We start from the raw sequence: 22342 nt of genomic DNA on the forward strand, positions 1-22342 counted from the left end.
TGAGTACTATGTCTAGTTTCACTATTGTTTTAGCTGTATAGCTTTTCACAAACAATGAAATCATCACTACACACAACTTGCACAATGATACCCTTGCAATACGTCCCTCACATGATTCTTGCTGTCTGTAAGTGATAAAGCAGCTCCCTGGAAAAGGCAGCTTTTTGACAGAATTTTGCATGTTTCCAGTCATTCTAATGAAGAGCTGTGGCTGGCAGTAATGCTTGCATCACCAGCTGAAGCAGGAGGACTGAGTTCTAGGTTTCCACATGGTTTGGAACATGACAGCACATTACACGTCACAATCATAAGCCCCAAATTTTAACCCACTTCCTTTTACAGAACAGGTGACAGTACACAATGATTCAAAGACATAAGACAGAAATGCTCCAGTTGGAGAAATGCTCTAACTGATCTGATTTCACCACAGCATGCCTAAGACTTTGTGTGTTTCAGTGTTTCTAAGTGAATCATGGTATAATACTTTAATTTAATTTAATTAATATTTTCATTTAATTTTTTATTAAATGGAGTACTTGGACTGAGACAAGGTGTTACTCAGTTACTGAATGAAATGATTGCCTTGTCACATTTATACATTTTTATTCTTACATTGTGCAATATTCTTTACAATGCACAGCACTGCATATGTTAAAGTGGCAATAATTGCAAATATTCTTCTATCTGCAATATAGATGACAGTTCACTGTTTATTATTCATTTGTAATATATTATGTGTGGCTACAGCTACCTATGAATTCAACAGATTTCCACCATTGCACCCATTGTATATACTCTCTCCCTTATCCTCCACTCCTGGCCACATCAGACCCAAAAGCCCCATACCCTCAACCTCAACTGCATGCACCCTGTGGGACTCAAAAGAGGAGGCAGCTGGGTAGGGTGCTCGCTGAAATCTACATGCATGGACATGCACAGATTAAATTAGTAAAATAGAAAAATTAAAGATACCATATACCAGTGCTGTTTCCCATGCTGAGTTAGAAATATACAATACAGAAAACTCAGATTGAGAGAAGTATAAGGATGTCAAACTACCATGCTAACTAGGATGGAGAGAAGAGCTACTAGAAAAGTTAGTCTGTGTATAGCCAGAACATCTGGGAAAAGAGAGAGAGTGAAAGACAGAGAGAGAAAAGAGAAAATGAAAGAAGGAAAAGGAGAGTTCTGTTTGTTGCAAGTCTACATAAGGAATATACTGAACTGATGGCTTAGAATTTGTGAAGTGAAACAAACTGACAAATTAAATGACCTAGAGACACTATGATGTCTTATGCAGTGACAAGAGTCAGTTTTGCTCAGTTCTGGTCAGTCCCTCCAGTCTAAGTCAGTCTTAGTGGAATGTTTCTGACAGCAATCTGTACACCTCCCCTACACTCACAGTAGTCATTTGCTGTCACACTTAGTCAGTATTAGGCTGTCAAGATCAGTGAATATTTTGCAGTCTTGGTCTATGTGCAGCATGGACCAGCAGGGAATTCTGGAGGTGCAAACCACTTTATCTTGTAAATTCCTAGACCACGGCCTCAATGGGAAAACTCAACTCCATTTAGTATACGTGGTTCAGGTTCTACACATTTAGTTACACTTATAGCATGTTTCTTCTCAAAACCTTTTTCTATGACTGGCAGTGGTGATTTTCACTGCAGTACATCTGAACCTGTTTCTACTGCCTTTAGTGTAAAGACAGTATTATTATCAGTCTGGTCAATCTATCAGTCTCAGTCAGGCTCAGGATTGCAGCATCAGGAAACAGCGTACTCTGCCACAGACCATTCAAGAATGAATATTTTATGTCTAATGAGCGAAAGTTTGAAGGGCTTCCTCTTCCATAAGACACATGGAATGAGCTGAGGAAAATGGCCGACTACTTCCTACTCCTTTTCAGAAAGAAGGGAAACATACAAGAACAAGCTGTGTCAGTGGCTACAGCACACATCTTTTTGGCAACTGGGCCCTAGATAGGTTTTTTTACTCCAGTATGGTTCAAAGAGGACCCATTACATGATGAGGAATTATACACTGGGCAGGATCAACTTTAAATAAGGGACTATAAAACAATTCACAGACAAATTCTGAAAATATATACACTATCCAAAATAATAAAAAATAAAAAACAACAGAAATGAGAAATGAAAACTGTAAAACTCCATCAATTAACACATGAAATATTCCAGAATATTTACTGAAGATCATTGTTTTTCTTTCTTTTCATTCTTTGTTTGGTATAATGAAGGAAGGCAGCATACAGACCAGGGCCAGTGCTATGGAGGTGCTTAGGGGTGCTCCCCCAGATGGACCCCAGTGCACCCCCAATTGTCTCATTATATCTCGATGTCCACATATTATTTATTAGAATATGACGTTTGGTGTACTTGTTTGTTTTCTCCTGGTGCTGAGCCTGATACAGACCATTAGAGAGAGAGAGAGAGAGAGAGAGAGAGAGAGAGAGGAATAGAAGATGAAGTGGCTTGGGACTTGCAAAAGAAGGAGGAGGAGGAAGACGGAGTAACAGAAAGGAAGAAAAAAGCAGTAAAAGAAGAAGACAAAGACTGCCATGCCTATGGTCTACTCATAGACTTCCTTACACTGTCGTCAGTAGCTGCCTTATCTATTTTCACCTCAGGCAGTAGGCGTCCACCGGGCCCTGGTCCGATGAGCGACACCACGCCGTTGCAGTCCACTGTGCTGTTCCTCTTGCCGTGGTAGCCGCTGTAGCTGCTGCGGCGGTAGGGGCTGAACAGGGAGCCCCGCCGCTCCTCACTCTCCTCCACTGTGCTGTGTTCATCATCAGCAAACTCGTTTTCCGAGCCTACATCCTTGGAGCGGCCCTTGAAGCTGAAGATGCTGCTCTTGCTGTTGTGCCGCGAGAGGAAAGGTGAACCCGGGATGCTGAGCAGAGACTAGGAGGGAGGAACCAGAGGAGGAAGAGAGAGGGAGAGAGAAATAGAAGAGGTAAGAGAACAAGAGAGGGAGGGAGGGATTTAGGGAAACAGAGGGAACAAAAGTAAAAGGTGAAGAGAGGGGGGAAGGAGAGAATGTAGGAATGACAGAGGAGGAGAGAGAAGGGGTGAGAGAGAAGAGAGCGGGAGTAAAACAGAAAGAAAAAGAAGGATAGTGAATGGAGAAGTGTGAGAATGAGAGGGCAAGAGTGTGTGACGGCCAGAGGGTAAGGGAGAAGAACATGGAGGGAAGAGAATGGATGTTTATACAGGACAGGAGGAGAGAACTGGCATATGGGTGTGTAGAAATACACTGCAGGGGAACAGAACAGGAGCAGAGACGGTATAATACATTTGGCAGCAGCAGCTGGACAGTTACTGAGAGCAGAGAGCATAAAAAACAAGGGCCTACCCAATGGAAGCAAATGAGCTGAATGATTCTGTGCTGTGTGACCAGGGCACCATGATGCAAGCCTCTGTAGTTACCAATGTACCTGTACACAGGACATCAAACCGCCTACTCCCCTCAACTGCAGTCTCAGAGTATGGCAAATACAGGTTTCAGTTTATGCCACATTGAAAACAATGGCATGTCTATACCCTAAAGCAGTAATGTGACTTTCTCAGAAAACTTAGTAATTAGGCCACCAGGGACCTTAATTATGTGTTTTCTACCTTATTCAGCCCAAAGACATGAAACTTTGAAATGTACAGTATGCATAAATTCTTTGTTTATTTAACATCTAAATTATGGGAGGTTTGCAAGTCTGAGATGTCTCAGTAAATTAAAAAAAACAGGAAGACATTCCTAAGAAAATAGTCCTTGTAATGCTTTCACATCTTGTTTAACAAACTTAATATAAGACATAAGATCTTGTCATTTAGAATTTTGTTGAAATACGATGTGAGTGACAATAAAACTGGAAAATAAAAGGCATGTTACTGCATTCAGAATGCTGTGAAAGATTAATGGAAGCAGCATCAATTATTTACATTGAGCACTGAAAGCATGCCTCCCCTCCTATATAAAGGACAGGAAGTAGCTGTCTGTTTTCGTTGTGGACTCCATCTCCATTCTCCATCAGATGGGTGTAAACACTCATGCAGTACATATAGGTTGTATGTTAGACCATAAGAGTAACAAGAATTACATGAAGAGACTTCATGTCCATAACATCAATTGATAAATCCAAATGCATACATTTTAGCACAGACTTCCACTTGCATTGTCACAAAATACTGGACAAAATAAGTTTTCCAAAACAAACTGAAAAATGAGAAAACATCAACTGGAAAAGACTCTGAAATGGTGCCCTGACTTCAAAAAGGGAGTCTGATAGAAACTTATGGAAAACAGTGAAATGAAAACAAATGACACCAGAGGTAAACAGGAGAAAAACAATCAACTTTTGATCAACATGAGGATGAATGATTACTGACTGAAGCCCCTGTTCTCTACATATATGTCTCCACTCCTCTAGTTGCACCTGGTTTACGCTTTAAGTTCTCCATGCTATACTGGACTATCATCTGGTTCCTGATGGAGAACTACCTGTCTGAATGGACTCTCAACCAGTTCAGGACAGCAGCCTTTCTGAATTGAGCAGATTCCCACCTGGTTCATAAGGGAGGGTTTCCTGCCCAGGCGGTTGTCAGGGAAGCGGAACCTGCTCCTCTTACTGCCGTCGTCAGACTCAGACTTGACAAACTTCTCACTGTCTCCCTTCTCCTCGCCCCGAGACTGCTCCTTCTGCCGCCATTTCTTCTTACGGTTCCGTCGCTCCTTGGCACTCTTAGAGCTCAGCTTGGACATTTCAGAAGAGCTGCAGGACATGTGGCCCCCGCCATCGTCCTCCACCGGGTCCTCCGATACGGTGCCCGCTGAGGTCGCCATGGCAGCTGCCTGGAATCACAAGGAAGTTATGGGAATGTGAGTAGCACAGAAAGAGAGGATCAACAAACAGAAACTCCCAGACCTGCTGACATCTCCAGCTTCAGGAGCAAAATTACAAGGAAGGAGGCATGTGACATTCAGGAAAGCACAGATGCACATACCAAATATGCACTCTGATGATGTCAGATGACAAAAATGAGTGCATAATGGAAGACCAGGCAAGGAAAGGAGCAATGTAGACAGGCAGACCTGGGCTTCTTCCTGCTGTTTCTTCAGCTGCTCCAGCATGGCTTTGAACTCTGCCTCTTTCTGCTCAGCCTCCTCCATGGTGGCCTGGTTCTGCTCCTCGTAAGCCATGGCCACCACAGCCAGGATCAGGTTCACCAGGTAGAAGGAGCCCACGAAGATCACCAACACAAAGAAGATCATGTAGGTCTTCCCTGCTGCCCTCAGCGTCTACAGCACAAGGAGTGTGGAACAAAATATCACTAAACTTTTTGGTTTTATTTTGTTAATCATGCTTAATGTTCCCCAAAATTGGCCCAAAACACTCCTGAAATGGTATTCTGACAGAAGGGCACAATCTAGTCCTGCTATTGGTGGGCTCTACTCTTGCAGTGGAAAGAAAGCACACTGAACAACCCCACTAAAGTAAAATAATATCTTGATGTGGTGAATGCGATTAGAATACTGTAGTTCAGCATATACCCACATGTCATGCAGACCTATAAATATCACCCAATAAATATTTCCAATAAGAGGGAACGTGTATTTGAGGTAAGAGACTAGGGTTGAGCAGTTTACAAACAATCAACGTGTCAGCTATATTAAAAGCACATGTGAATGTTTCTAGCATGTGAAATTCAATACATTTAGCCTACAATTTCTCCCTCATGACCTACTTTCACATGCATAGCACATACATTTAGCCACTGAATGGCACCAGTATTCACAGCTTGTTTGTGCCAAAAGAAAACAGGTTCCAACACAATTTATTGAATATTCAAATATTTTCTATAAAAATTAAAAATAATGGTTCTTTCAGTAGCTTACGCAAATGTGTCTAATGTATATTTTAAAGGCTAATTATGTACTGTGTCAGAGAACAGGGTATGTATGAGACACACACATACATACACACACACACACACACACACACACACACACACCTCATAAAGCACTACAGGGTGTGTCTTGTCAGTTGTGAATCTGGTGGTGGATCAGTCAAAGGTGGACTGACTAAAAAAAGCGTAAACAAATGTGACTTTTCAGAAATAAAATCCCTTACACGTGAACTTTGCTCTGTGTAATGCTATTAAAATTAAAGTATAACATTTTTAACATTTGGATACGGAGAGCTCTGCATGTTACAAAACAGCATAATTAAATCCAAATTCTACAGCTATTAAGGTAGCTAAGTTTATATAGTTAGTGACTTGTTTTGTTTCTCTAGCTATGTTTAAAATAGATAATCATGCCTATTAGAAGGTACTATTTACTCGACTATGTGCAACTCCACTATACTGGCTATGCTTCAGTCACATGTTTTCCCATCAGGGGAATTTGGGGCCAAGGACTAGACGTGCATTTATCAATAAAATCAACCAATGATGTCAGAAAACAACAAAATTTATGTAAAAGTGGGTTTTTTAAAATTTCACATTTGTGATGTCTCATTTGTATAGGACTAATGTGCCTGAATCCCTGGTCACAATATATATTATAATATATATATAGGAAGATTCATTTCAATATTTACAAATAAGCCACTAATGTTCCAAAAATGCATTTGGCTTTTCAATTGCTTAAGTCAATGTCTGCTAAAAAGAACATCATTTAAAGGTTTGCTTTAGTGAGACCTTCTAGAATATATGGTCCTAGAGCTTTATTCCCCCTTTTCAAGGTTAAAATCCATACTTCACTTCTAATTGATTGGGGTTGCACCACATTAAGCTGTTCCACCATCACAGCAAAGCAACTCAGATTCACCCTGCCAGAGTCAACCATCTGACCTCTGCTAGAGCAGGTTCCCACAGAATATTTTTCTGTTCCCTCCCCTGGTCTCCCATTAAGAATTGGGGGGTATGCACAGAGCAGCGTGGGCTGGCTTCACTGGGACTTCTAGGCAATTCACTTGGACACACACATCAATTATGGATATGGTTTACATGCAGTGCTCAGGAGGAATTCTGGATACAATGCACTATGACACACCAAGAGCAAAGAAAAAACATAAGCAGCCATGGAACACCCACACCTTCACCCACATCTCACACACAAAACACAGCTACCATACACCCAAACATTGATATTCACACACACAGACACACACACAAACACACATTCTCTCTCTGTAAATGTACATGCACCTAAATAATATTTTGAAGGTTTTCTGTGAAAAGTTCAGGATTGTTCCACCCCTAACACATATGACATTCCACTGTTTCTTCCAAACTTGTTTCAAAAAAACCACATTCTGAATACACCACCTCCATCAGTGGTCTGTTGTGAAAATACAAAACACTAAAGAGTAAAAAAAAAAAAAAACATTTTTAAGTTGGAGGAAGCAGATAAAATTTCCTATCGCAATATCAGGCTAAGCTGATGCTTCAAAACACTTTTTAAGACATCGTCCTTAATACGACACCTCCTGAAAACTACTCCCCAGCCAGAGTCCTTTCACTTCTCCCAGACTGCCCATACTATAATACACAGGCAAATATTTAATCCCTTCTTCCAATCTGCTACAGATACAACAAAGTCATCTTTTCTAGCATGTTTAATAGGGCAAAGCAGAATGTGAAGCCAAATGGTGTGTCCTGAGATGAACAGCAAAATATGTCATAAAATGAACCCTTTTTTTAATGAAACCATCAACAATATGAAATAATCCTGTTCACAATTTTAAAATATATCTTTCTTGTGCCAGAAGAAAGAGCTTTAACCATCAGTGCATGATTGGAGTTTATTGTACTGTCCACCAGGTAACCATCAGTGCTTTCTTTTTTGGGAATGAGCAGTGGGGTCAATAGTGATTAAAAAAAAACAGAAACAACAGAAATTCTGTAATGTTACATAACAACTAAGCCAAAGCATGTTTGTATCATCAGTGTTGCAATTTAATTCATGCCCAATTTAATATAGCTTCATATAATGGAAACAAAAAATATTTAATTTCATTTTCATTTTAATTTTCAACAGCACTCCTATCACATTTTTATCATTATTCCTACTATCTCCCTATTTCCTGTGGATGATATCTGGTGCATTTCTATTCTCTTCCAAAAACATATCTGGAAAAGCCTGGTGGGGTGCCAAGACACAGACTTGTGGGCCTAGCAAAGGCTCTTACCAGCTGATACAGGTTCTCCCAGAAGTCCTGGGTCATGAGGCGGAAGAGAGCTAGGAAGGCCCAGCCAAAGCTGTCGAAGCTGGTGTAGCCGTAGTTGGGATTCCTGCCAGCCTTCATACAGGTGTACCCCTCTGGGCAGCGACTGTGTGTGGGGGGGGGGGGGGGGGGGGGGGGCGCACACACACATCCCAGGATTACTTATTATTCCATTGGACTGAGAGCATTATTTCAAGTGGAACTTTGTTTTAAAGGCTTTTTATCCCACAAAATCTAATATCAATGGGGGAGTTTAGCAGATTTAAATGGGTAACAAATACCCACCAGACATTGTACTTATTTAATATGCTAACATGTGCCTCTTCCTTCACACTTTCAGTGCTCTTCTTTGGCTGACCATCATTTGCATTTGCTGGTTGAGGATGGCTAACATTTTATTCTTTGCTGCATTTGATACACTTTCGCAGGGTTTACATACATTGACAAAACCAGTTTTGCTGTTCCTCTAAAGGTACGCAGTGGGAAAAAGAAATGCTGTGGTAGCAGTGTAGTGGCATGGAAAACTCACCCAGAGTCAGAGCTGTTTCCGCACAAGAGAGCATCCAGTTGTCCAGGGATAAAGTAGAAATTGGCTAAAAACAAAACAAACAAAGCTCTTCAGAAACCCTTTGGTGTGTTCAGTTAAAAAGCTTGAGTCACTAGGCCTGCTATTTTCAATAGCTACTACTAGCATTTTATCAGTCAATCAATCAACTCAATCCACATATTTTTGGTATACATGCTACATTTTCTAAACTGCATTCTCGCAACGAGCTCAACAGTGTAATTATTTGAAGAAGGAATATGAAAAGTACAGAATCAACACAGAATCAACCATGGAAAAGCCATAAAATGGCTTCCTCACTCAAGGACAGGGTGGTCAAGACATACTCCTGGAAAGCACTGGAAAAGAGCTGAGGCTTTTGTTTTGAGTATGGCCAGCATTGCACTGAGAATGCAAACTCACTCTCATTCATGATGTAGTCATCCCAATTGAATCCTCTGCTGCCATTGCTCAGGTAGTTGTCCGTGGCGTTGATGGGCCATATGACGCATTTCTGCCGCAGGTTGCCCATAAAGAGCTGCAGGCCAATCAGAGCGAAGACACTGAGGCAGAAGACGGTGAGGATCATCACGTCTGACAGCTTCTTCACAGACTGGATCAAGGCGCCCACAATGGTCTTTAGGCCTGTGGGGCAGTGATACACACACACATACAGGGAGCCGTAGACAGTCGTCAGAGTGCCAGCACTCCAAGGAGAAGACCTGTAGAAGTCTCTGGGTATTTTCAACTGGAATTTGCTTTTACGGATACCAGCAAAGAGGATATTGTATATGTCTGCAGCCCAGCCTTACAGACTACGGCTGTGTCCTTCTTTTATCAGTGTCTCAGGCTCAATGCACACTACAGTGTGGCATAAGATGTGAGTTTTGACTAAGTCGAAGAGAAGACCCATCACACTCTCACACACAAACGCATACAACTATTGTTACAATACCAATAAAGATTTAGCAACAAAACCTGTAAATCCCTTGGTAAGATTAGTTTCAAAATAGGATTGTTGACTGATTCCGATTCATGAGTACAAAGTCAAGGTACAGGGCATCCGAGAGTATCATTGTATGTAGCAAGTCAATACATTTCAAAGAATCTCAGACAGCATATAATTGTAAATTAAAGTCTTTCTAATACAGAGAGAACAAACAGAATTTAAGAATCACCCCACTTATGTTTCAGAGCAGTTGGACACTGACTGCTTCTGGCATAGACTGAATTACAGGCACTGTATACCTTGTACAGCCATATAGGTATAACCAAGGTACTGACAGTTACCATAACCTGCTACAAGTCCTATGTGATGAAATGTTTATAGACACATGTTGAAGCTAGTAAAAAAGACGAGGACTTTTCTTCATTTAGTTGAGTCAGCTCTCACAATAAATTAATATGAATCATTTGTTCAATTCTGTACTAATATGTTGCAAAACTAATTAATATAAATCATTTATGAGGAATATAAATCTGCACTGCAGTTGTGTGAGAACCTCCTATAAACCCAGTCTTTCGACAATGGGAAATGCATTTATTACATGCAATTAAAACCACATTTATCACAAAGTGCCGGAGAACAGCTTTGCAGATGTAGCCTCCTGTGGCTGGATGGCGTGCAAAGGGTGAACGTTAAACTCTGAAACCCACAAAGAAAAAATACTTCCAGGTTTACTTTCTGGACTTGAAGCAGTCAGCTGAAGCTGGAAGTCTCAGATCTGCACACTGCAGTCAGTGTCAAAACTGTGTGACAATGTGAGGGGACTCCCAGAAACAGGTAAAACCAGACATCCATCAGTAAATGAACTCAGCACGCAGCACGACAACGAGCAAAACTAAAGGACCAAGGGGCAGGAGGGCAGGCAGGGGATGGAAGTCGCATGCAAGTCATTTAAACGCCAAGGCTGAAGAGAAATATTCATTATCAGTGCCAATCAGGCTTTTTCCTTTTTTGTGATGTACTGTAATTACAAGCTCCCCCATACCCCAATCCTTACTGACATGTTGATTACAGAAAAAAGGCTAAGGGAACACCTACACTCCATGCTAAAAGGTCTGAAAGTAGGCATGATGACCCCCACTCAGATCTGTTGGTATGTATGCACCATTAGTATACCAGGCTTTTCCAAATTTTAATCTTTATTGAAGCTTGATGCTGCCCACAAAATTTAAATGTGGTAAAAGGTCTAGGTGAAGCAGGCCACACACAGCCTTCAATGCTCTGTACAATTAAACACAGTGTCTGTAATGGGATCCAGACATCTTCAAAAATCAGCATAATCCACATTTCACTTTTACACATCCCAAAATGTGCTTGCACATCAGGGCCCAGCATCCCATAAAATGGTAAATCTGTCACATACAAAATCTAAATATTGTGGTCCTAGAGGTCAGTACATAAGACAATAATATAACAATTCTGAAATTGTTTATTTGTGCTCCAAGGAAACTGCATTTTGCAAAAATGACTATAGGATATCCCTGTCCCACTCTGTCTGCCTGCCTACTTGTCTGTCATCAAGGGGACATAGTTTATAATAGATTTTAACATTAGAGGTCAAGTTAAATAAAAGGCTACAGCTGGTGCATCTAAACATTGTTTCAATAACTTTTACTGTGATTTCTTTTTACTGTGAAACCTCTACAGCAAATCATCCTTTGTTCATCCATCCAGTTTTGTAAAATATGAAATGGAAGAAAAAAAAACATGGCTGCTTGAGTTGACAACTGGCTGAGTCTCAGGAGGCCGCTCCCCCTTCAATCCCAAAATTTGCATTTTTAGAAACCAAACCTTCATTACGGACCTTACTGTATGTGCAAATATTTTATTTTTTCATTTTCTCTGTTTGTTTTATTTCCAGGCAGGATGCTTTTTATGACCTTCTTGAAAATGATTACAAACCAAATAAAAAAAATGTAAAACAAATCAATTTCAAGAAAACTGAATAATAAAAATAAAATCAAAATAAAAATTCAAAGAAATCTGTCAGCCAAGCTCTTAGTAAGCTAATAGCAAGTGACTTGAGAGGCATCATGCAGCATAAAGTTCACACACTAGGCTTGGCAGTCTTTATAAATAAATAATAGGCACATTCCCAGGGATCTTACTAAATGGTGTGCCATTTTGCAACTGGAGAGCAACACGCAAAAGCCAAACCCTCCCAGGGCTATAGTTCTCACTTTGCTAATGCCTACTTCTCATACCTTTATCTTTCTCTATAAAAGATGAAGAGGTAAAACTAATTTTCATTTTTTTCTTTTGCAATACATGGGGTTTAAATTAGGCTATGCCAAAAATGAGAGGCAAACATACTGTGATACACCTCTCTTCCTACATGACACACTGCCCCCACATTCTTGTCACCAAAGTCAGTCATCCATATTTCTGTCATGGTGGAGCCACACCCATTCTGACTAAAAATGCAGGTGAAAATCTAAAAGAAATTTTCAACATCAAAGGAAAGGACTGAGTCAGATCTGGAAATAACGTCAGAGCAGAATTAAGATCCGATCTCTTTCTGAAAAAGGGGATGTGTTCTACAGAGAGTTCTTCTCCCTACCATAGTGTTTAAAACAGTTAACTTTGAATTTTTGATTGCTGTTAACTGTTTCCTCTTCACATTTTTCAGGTATGACTAGCTACCAGCACAGCTTTACTGATGCAAAATGAACACACAGTTTTTTGAGTGATGGGGCTTCTCTATCTTTGCTATAAGCATTTTACAGCATTCTGTCAAAACTTCAGGAGCAATTCAGTTTGGACACAATGTACATTTATAATGAATGTCTACTTTGGGGTGGTAGGGAGTTCGGACACATTATAAGGCAATGAGATTGACAGTAGACTGCAAAGCCTATCAAAAATGTATTAGTACCATTTTTGATAATTTGGAGAAAAAATAATATAAATGATTATTCCAGGAAAAAACATTTGAAAATAATTATAGTTGGAAAAATAAATAAACAGCTCAGCCTTAGTGTTTAAACTGGGTCTCACCTGGAATGACAGAGATAGTTTTCAATGCCCGGAGAACTCTGAACGTTCTCAACGCAGACACATTGCCCAGGTCCACAAACTCTGTGATATATCTGAAATAAGGGAGGATCACACACAAACACCAATGACAAAAACACACACAACAGCACTACGACACCCACCAGGAGGGGAACGTCACTCACAGAGCCTGTCCATGGAGGAAAGGAAACAGAAAACGAAAAAAAAAACACACCTACGTACAGTAACACCAACCCCTCTCCCCCTCCCCCCTGTGCTCTCTTACCTGGAATTACAGAAATAGTTTTCAAAGCCCTCAACACCCTGAACGTGCGAAGAGCTGACACATTGCCTAGGTTTACAAACTCTGTTATATACCTGCAGAATCAAACCAGAGTTACAGGTAATCTTTATTAATGCATACATTACAGATGTCACTCTTTGTTTCCTCAAATCTAATCAAATAATCTCTGTAAATTGTGAATAATAAATGCTATGTTGAAAGAGTTTTTTAATAATGGAAAATAATTACAATTTACTATTATTATTATAATTATTAACAACAGACACATTTCAGAATGGAACCCAATCACATAATCTTCACTCCATACCACATCCCATTACCTGACCCTGATCCTAATATCCATATCATCTTGATTTTCAATGATGGGGGCCTCTGGGACCTGTGGAGAACTTTTTCTACTATCAAAACCAGGAACCAGGAACCAGGAACTAAAAATCTGGCAGGGTTAGGTTCCTTCTTCCATTCCATTTTTCCTTCACAGTGTTGCTCCTGAAGCACTGCCAAGCCCAGCCAATTAGGAGAGATTGAAAGTCACCAATTTCTTTAACAAGATGGTGGACAATGTAAAATGGCAATAGGTATATACATGCTGAGAACAGTCATGTCAAACATGTCAGGGCTCCGCCCCCTTAAGCCGCTGTGTTTTTGTTTTCCCTGTACCTGTGTTTTTGTTTCCCTTGTGTTCCAGCCCCGCCCCGCTCCCTGCCTGGTCCACGCCCACCTGATCCCCTCATTACCGGCACCTGCCTGCCTGCTCACCTGCATCCCATTGCCTCGTTACCTCTGCCCTATATCTTCCCTGCGTGTCTCTGTCTTGTTGCTAGTTCGTTTCAGTGAGTTCCTCCTGTCTCGTCCCCGCATTTAGTTCCCTTGAGTCTTTCGCTGTTGCCGTCGCCTGCCTGATTCCCGACTTCGTTTCTGCCTGCCGACTTGGACCCATTCTACGCCATTCGCCTACCTGGTTCCCGACTCTGCCCGTCCCGACTTCCGATCCTGGATCTGCCCCCGGACTGCTTCCCCGTGTTTTTGAACCCTGCCTGTCCCTGTACTACGAACAGCCTGCTGATTGAAATTAAACGCTTGGTTCCGTTTACCCGGTGGTCCGCGTTTGTGTCCCGATCTCCGATCCTGACAAAACATGTGTTCATAGTTTGACAGATTCCTGAAGCAGCTAGACTGCTTCCTATGGCCATTCCTTTGTATCAATAAAAGACCCCACTCTCAGGCCCTGCATTATGGGAGTGTCCTTAAATCTCAATGTCTGCGCAGCATTTATGTTTTGTGACCCCCCTCGGCATGGATTGCAATTGCACCCCCCTGTATTTTCACCTGGCACCGAGCCTGCCCACTTCACTGCCAGTGTTTGGGCTGTTTCTGTGCTTATGCCTTTCAGGTTAAACCCAGGTTAAATCCTCTCACAACCTGGTTCACGGCCCTAATTCCAAGCACAAAAGACAATGGAAAAACTCCCATAGCCTGTATGTCAGTGCTGCCTGGTTCCAGTTACAATGGAGGAAAGGCAGTTTGGGGAATAAAGCTGACATGTTTTAATCGTTGTGGTGCGATTCCTTGGAGGGTATGTCAGTTACTTTCCCTTACTTGCCAGAAATATCACAGCCTGAATATAACTACTCATAACATTGTGTTATTCCAGTTTTTTTGTGAATGGACGGAAATGTTTGGAGTTTGTAGCTAGAGCTTCTGTCAAAAACTGTGCTGTTAGGTAGAGAGAGGGGATATGGGATGTGCTGGCCCAGATATGTAACCAGGGAGGAGACGGCTGTGGGAGGCAAGAGTAATTTCTCTCCAATGCCATGTAACAGCTTGTTAGGACCTCCATTTTTCATGGGGTAATTTTTATATGCTGAGCAAAGGAAATGTAAAGAGTGATTCTGGATTATCAAGGGAGGGAAATAAATGCACTGAGAACAAAGGGAAACAGAGAGAATAGGAGGGACCTGAAGTGGGGGGGATGGGTCCTTTAGACATCCCACTGTATCTTACACAACCTAAAAGAAAATGAGCACCACCCTCCTGATTAAAATTTGCACAGTCAAAATACCAATATACACTCAAAAGATCTGAATAGTATATTGATTTTTGTCTGTTTGTCTGTGAACATTCTGACCTAACTCTTTCAGAACCCATTCATCATCTTTTCTTTGCATTAATGAACTAATCAGTTCCAGCTAAATAGTTTGGGCAACACTACCACAGGAATAAAAAAATGTGAAAAAAGAGGCATTAGCCACAAAAAAGATATTCAATGACAAATTAGGTCTGTTCTGTGTGAATAGAGATTAGGTTTGTTATGTGTAAATCCTTTCTTTCAAAGTCTTTAGTGTGAGAAATGTTAACACAGGTTAACCATGGCAGCTTCAGATAAGGAAAGGCTCTATAGGTACTCAGGAGTCTACTTACGCCATGGAGATCACCATGAAATCCAGCCAATTCCATGGATCCCGTAGGAAGGTGAACCCGTCTATACAGAACCCACGAGCAATGATTTTTACAGTTGATTCGAATGTATAAATTCCAGTGAAGGTGTACCTACACAAAAGGAGCAGTCAGATTTAGAAGTCATTCTGAATGGCAGCTCACTATGCAGCCTGCCATTCTGTCACAGAGCACCGCAGAACCTGGGTCCTCATCTCACCAAATGTGCCACCATACATATATCTCTAACAGCCACGCTGCACTCATTAAAACACATTCAATAATAATAATAATATATTATCAGTCTCAAAAGTAAAGTTTACATTCAAACCCATACATGCAGAAAAATCAGACCCACCATAAAGCCTTGTGAACTACTGAAAATGAGTTAGCTTATTGTCTTAAGAGGAAGTCAACAACCCCACACAGAACATAAAGAGGCGTGTCTTTCTCAAACTCTGTAGAGGAGAGCTGTGGGCATTAATTGCACAGAGATGTTCTATGTTTGGTACCTTGATAAAATACCATAATATTGTGCTTGCAGGACATGCATTCGATATCAAAATGTTTCATTACATTTAAAGTCACTCTAATGAACTTCACAGATCACAACACCTTGAGCAAAATTATCATCAAAACAGACCATATGAAATATCTGAAGAAAACTAAAATTATACAGTTTTTCCCAAAACTTATTTTGATGGCTGTTGTAAAAATAATCGAAATGGAATGGGCAAGACAGCATCATTTTATATACAAAAAGTAGAGAAGAGAAACATATTAATTAGCATCGCATTAATCGTTCGCGATTAATCACGAAACTTTAACAAATTAATCATATTATCAAGTTTGACCGCAACTTCCTTCCGTAATTCCAGCGCGGATATTTAACTGGCTGAATTACTGAAAGGCGTGGCAAACACAGATGTGCTGAACGGCAATTTTCGTTTTAACCCTTTCGCGCGTACGGTCACATCGGTGTGATTAGCCGTTTAGCGCAAATGCTAAAACTGTTGCGATTATAACACTAGATTGGAGAATTTCTAGCTGATTTTAGCTTTGAGGAAACAGCGATTTAACTCTAAAATATATAGCAAATGCTAACTGAAATCTATAAGAAACTTAATAATGCAAATGAAAACATAACGAACCATATAAGGTAACACACGCGGTACATATCATAACAAATAAGTTACATGCGAAAGGGTTAAAACGAAATTTGCCGTTCAGCACATCTGCGTTTGCCACGCCTTTCAGTAATTCAGCCAGGTTGTGATGTGCTTCAGGACCTACATTTAAAAATGTACAAAATTCAAACATTTGATCTCATGACAATTGGCTGAACTGATGAAAAGTCATTTGTTTTACTTTAAAAATTCAAAATTCTTGACTGATAAATGAAGATATAGCTTATTTCAAACATCACACAAATTTGGAAGTAGTGAATTGTACATATTACTGTCATTAAGCCTGCCGCACACACTTCCGTTTTCCTTGTACACTTGTTTCCATTTGAACCTTGTTGAATGTACTCTTGATAGTCAAAGCTATTTCTGTGATACTTAATTAGCAGGAAACACAATTCAAGGCATGCTTCAGAGTAAAGAGGTACTCACTCTACTTGTTTGGACCATTCTGGGGGATTGCTAAAAGTCATGAACACACAGTTGGTCAAAATAGTACACATAATGATCATGCTGAATACTGTGAGAAGGAGTCAAGGAAAGTATTAGTGGGAACCCCCCTCCCCCCTCCCAACCCTGAATTTGATTCAAAATTTATTTCAAAATGATAGAATGAGGTAAATATATGGCAACGCTAAATCACTTGCATTTCTGGGACACCCACAATAACTCACCCTCAGTGTGAGCAAGCTACTGGAAGATTTAAGACCTGTAAGAAATGATTATTTAAGATTTAAATTCTAAGAATTCTACAACAGAATGACAATACAATCAGATACGTAATTTCTAACAGCAACTGAACTTGATGTGTTAGGTAACATCCGCCACTTGCATTTTAAAATTGGTCTTATCATGTTAATGCACTTTTTCTTGTCCAGTAAGACCATTTTAATGGTTATTATTCTCAAATGTGTTGTACAGAGGTCAGTACACTTTCAGTGACAAAGCAGGAGGATATGGAAACCATATATGGCACTAACAGATCAGATTCACCATCAACTTGAATTAATTATGTACTCATAGATGCAGCCTACTTGCTGATGGGCAAAAAGTACTGAGGGCACATGGCCTGTGCCAAATGGATTTTCTATGACTTTGTCTGAAGTCAAAGTTTAAGAAGAAGGAAGGCGATCAATTTTTGCTTCACATAAAAGTATCACTAATGATGCACCCAAGGAAGAGCAACTCAGTGAAAACATTCGTAATTATATTCATCATCATCATCATCATCATCACCATAATTAGAAGCGATATCAACATTATCAGTAACAAACACAGGCAACATTGAACATTTTCCTAAAATACTTCTTCTCAGTGTTCTGTTCCATTTGAAAAGGATATGAATGTATCAAAATTTTAATAGCTATTTGCCTAACAATATTAAAAGGACTTATGAAGTACAAGGCAGGTGTGGCACTGAAGCGGAAGATTGTTTTCCCTTTATTTAGCACTATAAATGTCTGTGGAGAGAGAGAGAGAGAGAGAGAGAGATTAAAATGAGAACTGTGTATGACAGGTCCTTTATATCACATTGCTTATTTACTATACAATAGGGGGTAAGAGATGAAAGTAAACCTTCTGAGGCCTTTCTCTTGCAAAGGGAATTGAACAAACACCCACAATACACTTGGAATAAGACAAAGATACAACCGTTTTCCATACAATGTTATAATATTCCATTATTTCTGTGTGCTATACAAAACGCAGTCCTTAAATATAAATAAAACACAAAATGATGTACATTCAAACCAAACACTATTTACACTGAAAGCACTGAAATTATGCAAATTTGGCAATGATACCATCAGTGTATATTTCTTATTCTTATTTCTTATTCTGTCTTATGCTATTACAGCCATTCACAGCCAATGGCATTGTCATAACAATAATGACAGAAACAATAAGTATTGATTCTTATTTTTATTGTTATCATGATTATCAATGTTATATAATGTTCAGAAAAAGGCCTGTGGTGTTACATTATACTGTAGTTATAGGCACTAGTTTGACTAACTGTAGAATGAAAGCTCGCTAGGTCAATAGGAGATAAGGACTCCAACCTTAAAATGAATTGCCTGACATGATGGACGGCACTGAAGACCCCTGCATTTCCAGTTGGCATCAACACATCATTCAGTGCTGCTATAGCTTGGTCAATCAGTGACATGAGGGTAAGGATGCCTATTTGCCCTGCCATCTGGCAGAAGGTACCGGAGCATCCATACCATCACTGCCAGACACTGCAACAGCTTTTTCCGTCAGAAAATCAGGCTCCTCAACTCCTCGCTGCCCCCTCCTCCCCTCCTGCGCCTGCACAAGAACAGACCCACAGCATACCCCTGCCCACTCCCCTGGACTGAGCACCCCAAATTTAAAATGCACACAGCCACTTTGAAAGGTGTAATTCTGTTTACAAATTTACTTGCACTCTTCTGCCTGCCACTTTACCATTTAATGTCTTATTATTTTGTCTATTTATTGTCTGGTTATTTTGTCTATTTTTGTGTTGTTATTTGTCTATTTATTATCTTGTGTATTTATTCGTGACTGAATGTAGCACCATGGATCCCAGGGAAATGTTATTTCAACCCTACTGTATACTTGTATGTAGATGGGCTGACAATAAAATCTCTCTTGACTCTTGACTATTTTATAGGAAACAATGAGGCCACTCACATTTTTAAAGGTGCGCCATTAAGGAGCCCTTCAGCTCCATACAAACTCCACTACATTCACTGCGAAGGCTCCTGGCACACAGTACTGTGACATGACCAGACAACAACAGTTGGGGTATGGTAACTGTGCTGCAAACATTTTTTGATATCTCAAAAATACATCAAAGATCAGCACAGTGGAGAGTGGTCCTTCTCCCAAGAAAGAATCTATGTTTAATTTGCTCAACTATCTGTGGGTATTCTTTAAATGCCCTGAAGCAACATATGCTTTAATGCCTCCATTAACCTCCACCAGCCCACAGCTGAGTCACCTAACTGCTAACTGCTACCAAGGGAGGGTATCATGAGGTCTGAGAATCACTTTTTTCTTATGTGTAAAATGACCTGAAAGGAAAACTGATTGAAATAGTAGATTAACTAACATGTGACAGCTATGGACAGTACAGGCGGGCTTGATGCACACGTTCACTGCAGGTAGATCAGGTGGCATTTCTCTCTGATCTCTTCCACTTCCTGAACGATTTCAGTCATAATCCAGCCCGAGACCTCCAGGACCCATCATGGAACCATCACAAAAGGACCATGTTTGGGACTTTTTCTGTCAGCAGAATGATCTTGGATTTGTCTCCACATCAGCAAAGGAGAGTGATAGGGTTAGCAGAGCATGAGTAGATAACCCCATAACTGTTTAAATAAAACATAGCAATTATCATAAAAGATTAATGAGGCTCCCTGTGCGTTGGCATAGCCAATCATTACCCACTTGCTTTTAGAAGGCATTCCTGCATTAAGCCCAGTGGAGAGAGATGCACCGCACTGCACTTAAGATCAGGAGTGGCACTGCCAGGAGAGGGTGGTGAGCAGGCTCTGAAGAACAGACAGGGTCCAGCAGGGGGAACAATTCATCTACTACTACTGCACACTAAATGTGTTTTTTAAAATTGGGGTTTTCTTCAATTTACAATTCTCACTTTTTGCTTATGCCATCCAATATCTTTTTATTCTCCCTAATTTCGGAAAGGAATTCAGTCATTCCTTCTTAATTATTAATTCTCAGAGCAGAGCCTTAGAAAATATGCCAACAAAGAATTTAAAACATTTTCAGCAAAACATGGCATTGGGTAAAAAAAAAAAAAATGTTTCTATGTTCAGATTAGGTCTAGACTGCAGGGCCAAAGTTAAAAAGAACTGGGATGATTCTCTTGATGTAAACACATAGAAGCAAATTCACATGTACAGTCATGGCAGAAAATAGTGAAATCTCAGAGGACATGGTTCATGGAGTCATGTAGCTCTGCATGTTACTCTCTGACAGATGAGACATGTAAGCTAGAGGCTCCTCATACTCCTATAGAGTACACCCAGACCACTGTTAATGTTGGGAGCAGGCTTAGCTTACTGAAGCTGTGATCTGCTAGGGCACAAACACATTTGCAGTTTCAAAAGGTATCAGTATCAGTATCCAGATAAGAATCCAATATCCTCTTTAGATCCTGAAATCCTGCCAGTACAACAGTACAACAGTATTGTGTGTGTCTGTAAGGGGGAGATGCACACACAGAAACACGCACGTATACACATGCATACATTGCACGTACATGTACGTATGCACTCATGCACACACACGGACAAATGCATATAGATTTTTTTTCCCCAAAAGCATGAGCGAATTGCTGCACAGCTACTGAAAATTTCATAATCCACAGTAGAGTGCCAGTGAGGCAGAGAGGCTAGGAGGAACTGCAGCAGTATCAAACCAGAGAGAAAAGAGGGGGGTGAGGGAGGGGCAAGACAGAGAGGAGGACAGAAAGAGCAGCACAATCAATGGAGAGCTTGTCGCAATGTAGTGTTGAAAACCAATGACCGTTGAACTCCACTCTAACAGTCAGCTCCTCAAGAATAGCCTTCTAGTAATGCATTCTGACATCTTTTTTTCCTTTCTGTCCATCTTGGATTTGTTCCGACACTTAATCATTTTTTTTTTAATTCTCACGAAGCATGGATTGGAAAACCACTGAGAAGACAGCCTGTGCTTTTTCACATCACTTTAAGAGCCTGGATGCAGGGACGAGTGAGCACACACACAAATGAGCCAGCAGTATGGCTATAGGGTTTATCTCTGACACAGACACGCGAAATACACCCCCCCCCACCACCTCCCCACCCTGTTCCAGAATGAGACTCAACAAAGGGGAAGCATTGCATGGATGAAAAAACAATCTTGCAGCCACCAGGGAAAAACTGGGAGTCTGGATGAGAGTGCAGCGTCTCAGAGCTGTGAGATCGGGTGCATCAGAGAGGTGGTAATGTTCACGCGAGCCTGATCCTATTGATTTTTCCCCTGCTTCTGCCTCGTCCCAGGCAGCCCAGCCCCACCCTGCCCCAAGAGCTCCATCTTCTCCAGGACACGCAGAGCCCCACCCCCACCCTCCAACAGAGCACCAGAATGCTGTGTCATCAGGGGACCAGCCTCAGAGCATCCTGCAGATTAGAGTGTGCCATTGGTTTTTTATCTATTATATGAGCACAGCTCAAGCACCGGGACTCAGTGCATAACATTTATTCTGCACGTCTACAGGCGTCACACATACACAGGGGTACACAAACCGTGGGTGGTATTTTACAATCACCCAAACCCTCTGCTGTGACCAGACCCCATCCTCTCATCCTGTAGCAAAAGCACTGCATCCTTACCTCTCTGAGATCTGACAATGCTTCATGGTTTTCATATCATGTTTGATTGCAGCCCTATAGAATGTACAATCATGTACAATCAGCAGATTATGTAGATTTATGTAGGCACAGAATAATTTCTTGTCCACTCCTGCCTCAGACACATGCCACTACTACAGGTGTAATTTCACAACAGCCCATTTCCTGAGCATGCAGGATTAAAAATGTCCAGTATAATGTTCCACAATAGAAAGGACAGGGGAAAGCTGATCAGGTTTCCA

The 22342-nt window shown here is 40.8% G+C and overlaps 1 protein-coding gene across 4 annotated transcripts in view; it reads right to left on the reverse strand.

Annotated features, from left to right (window-relative positions):
* Positions 1 to 22342, reverse strand: part of scn8aa (sodium channel, voltage gated, type VIII, alpha subunit a) — a 75154-nt gene that overhangs the window by 36503 nt on the left and 16309 nt on the right. For 2 of the 4 annotated variants that reach the window (XM_036532573.1, XM_036532571.1), the window contains exons 3-12: positions 18055 to 18173; positions 17146 to 17235; positions 15515 to 15643; positions 12793 to 12884; positions 9213 to 9434; positions 8775 to 8838; positions 8210 to 8351; positions 5107 to 5313; positions 4579 to 4866; positions 2643 to 2924 (exon numbers count right to left, since the gene is read on the reverse strand). In XM_036532573.1, the coding sequence (XP_036388466.1) occupies positions 2643 to 2924; positions 4579 to 4866; positions 5107 to 5313; positions 8210 to 8351; positions 8775 to 8838; positions 9213 to 9434; positions 12793 to 12884; positions 15515 to 15643; positions 17146 to 17235; positions 18055 to 18173 (1635 nt within the window). Of the gene's footprint in view, positions 1 to 2642; positions 2925 to 4578; positions 4867 to 5106; positions 5314 to 8209; positions 8352 to 8774; positions 8839 to 9212; positions 9435 to 12792; positions 12885 to 13075; positions 13168 to 15514; positions 15644 to 17145; positions 17236 to 18054; positions 18174 to 22342 lie in introns of all 4 variants that reach the window. The other 2 variants (XM_036532574.1, XM_036532572.1) reach the window with 1 other exon arrangement.

Source organism: Megalops cyprinoides, chromosome 7 (genome assembly GCF_013368585.1).
Source record: "Megalops cyprinoides isolate fMegCyp1 chromosome 7, fMegCyp1.pri, whole genome shotgun sequence".
Taxonomy (NCBI): domain Eukaryota; kingdom Metazoa; phylum Chordata; class Actinopteri; order Elopiformes; family Megalopidae; genus Megalops; species Megalops cyprinoides.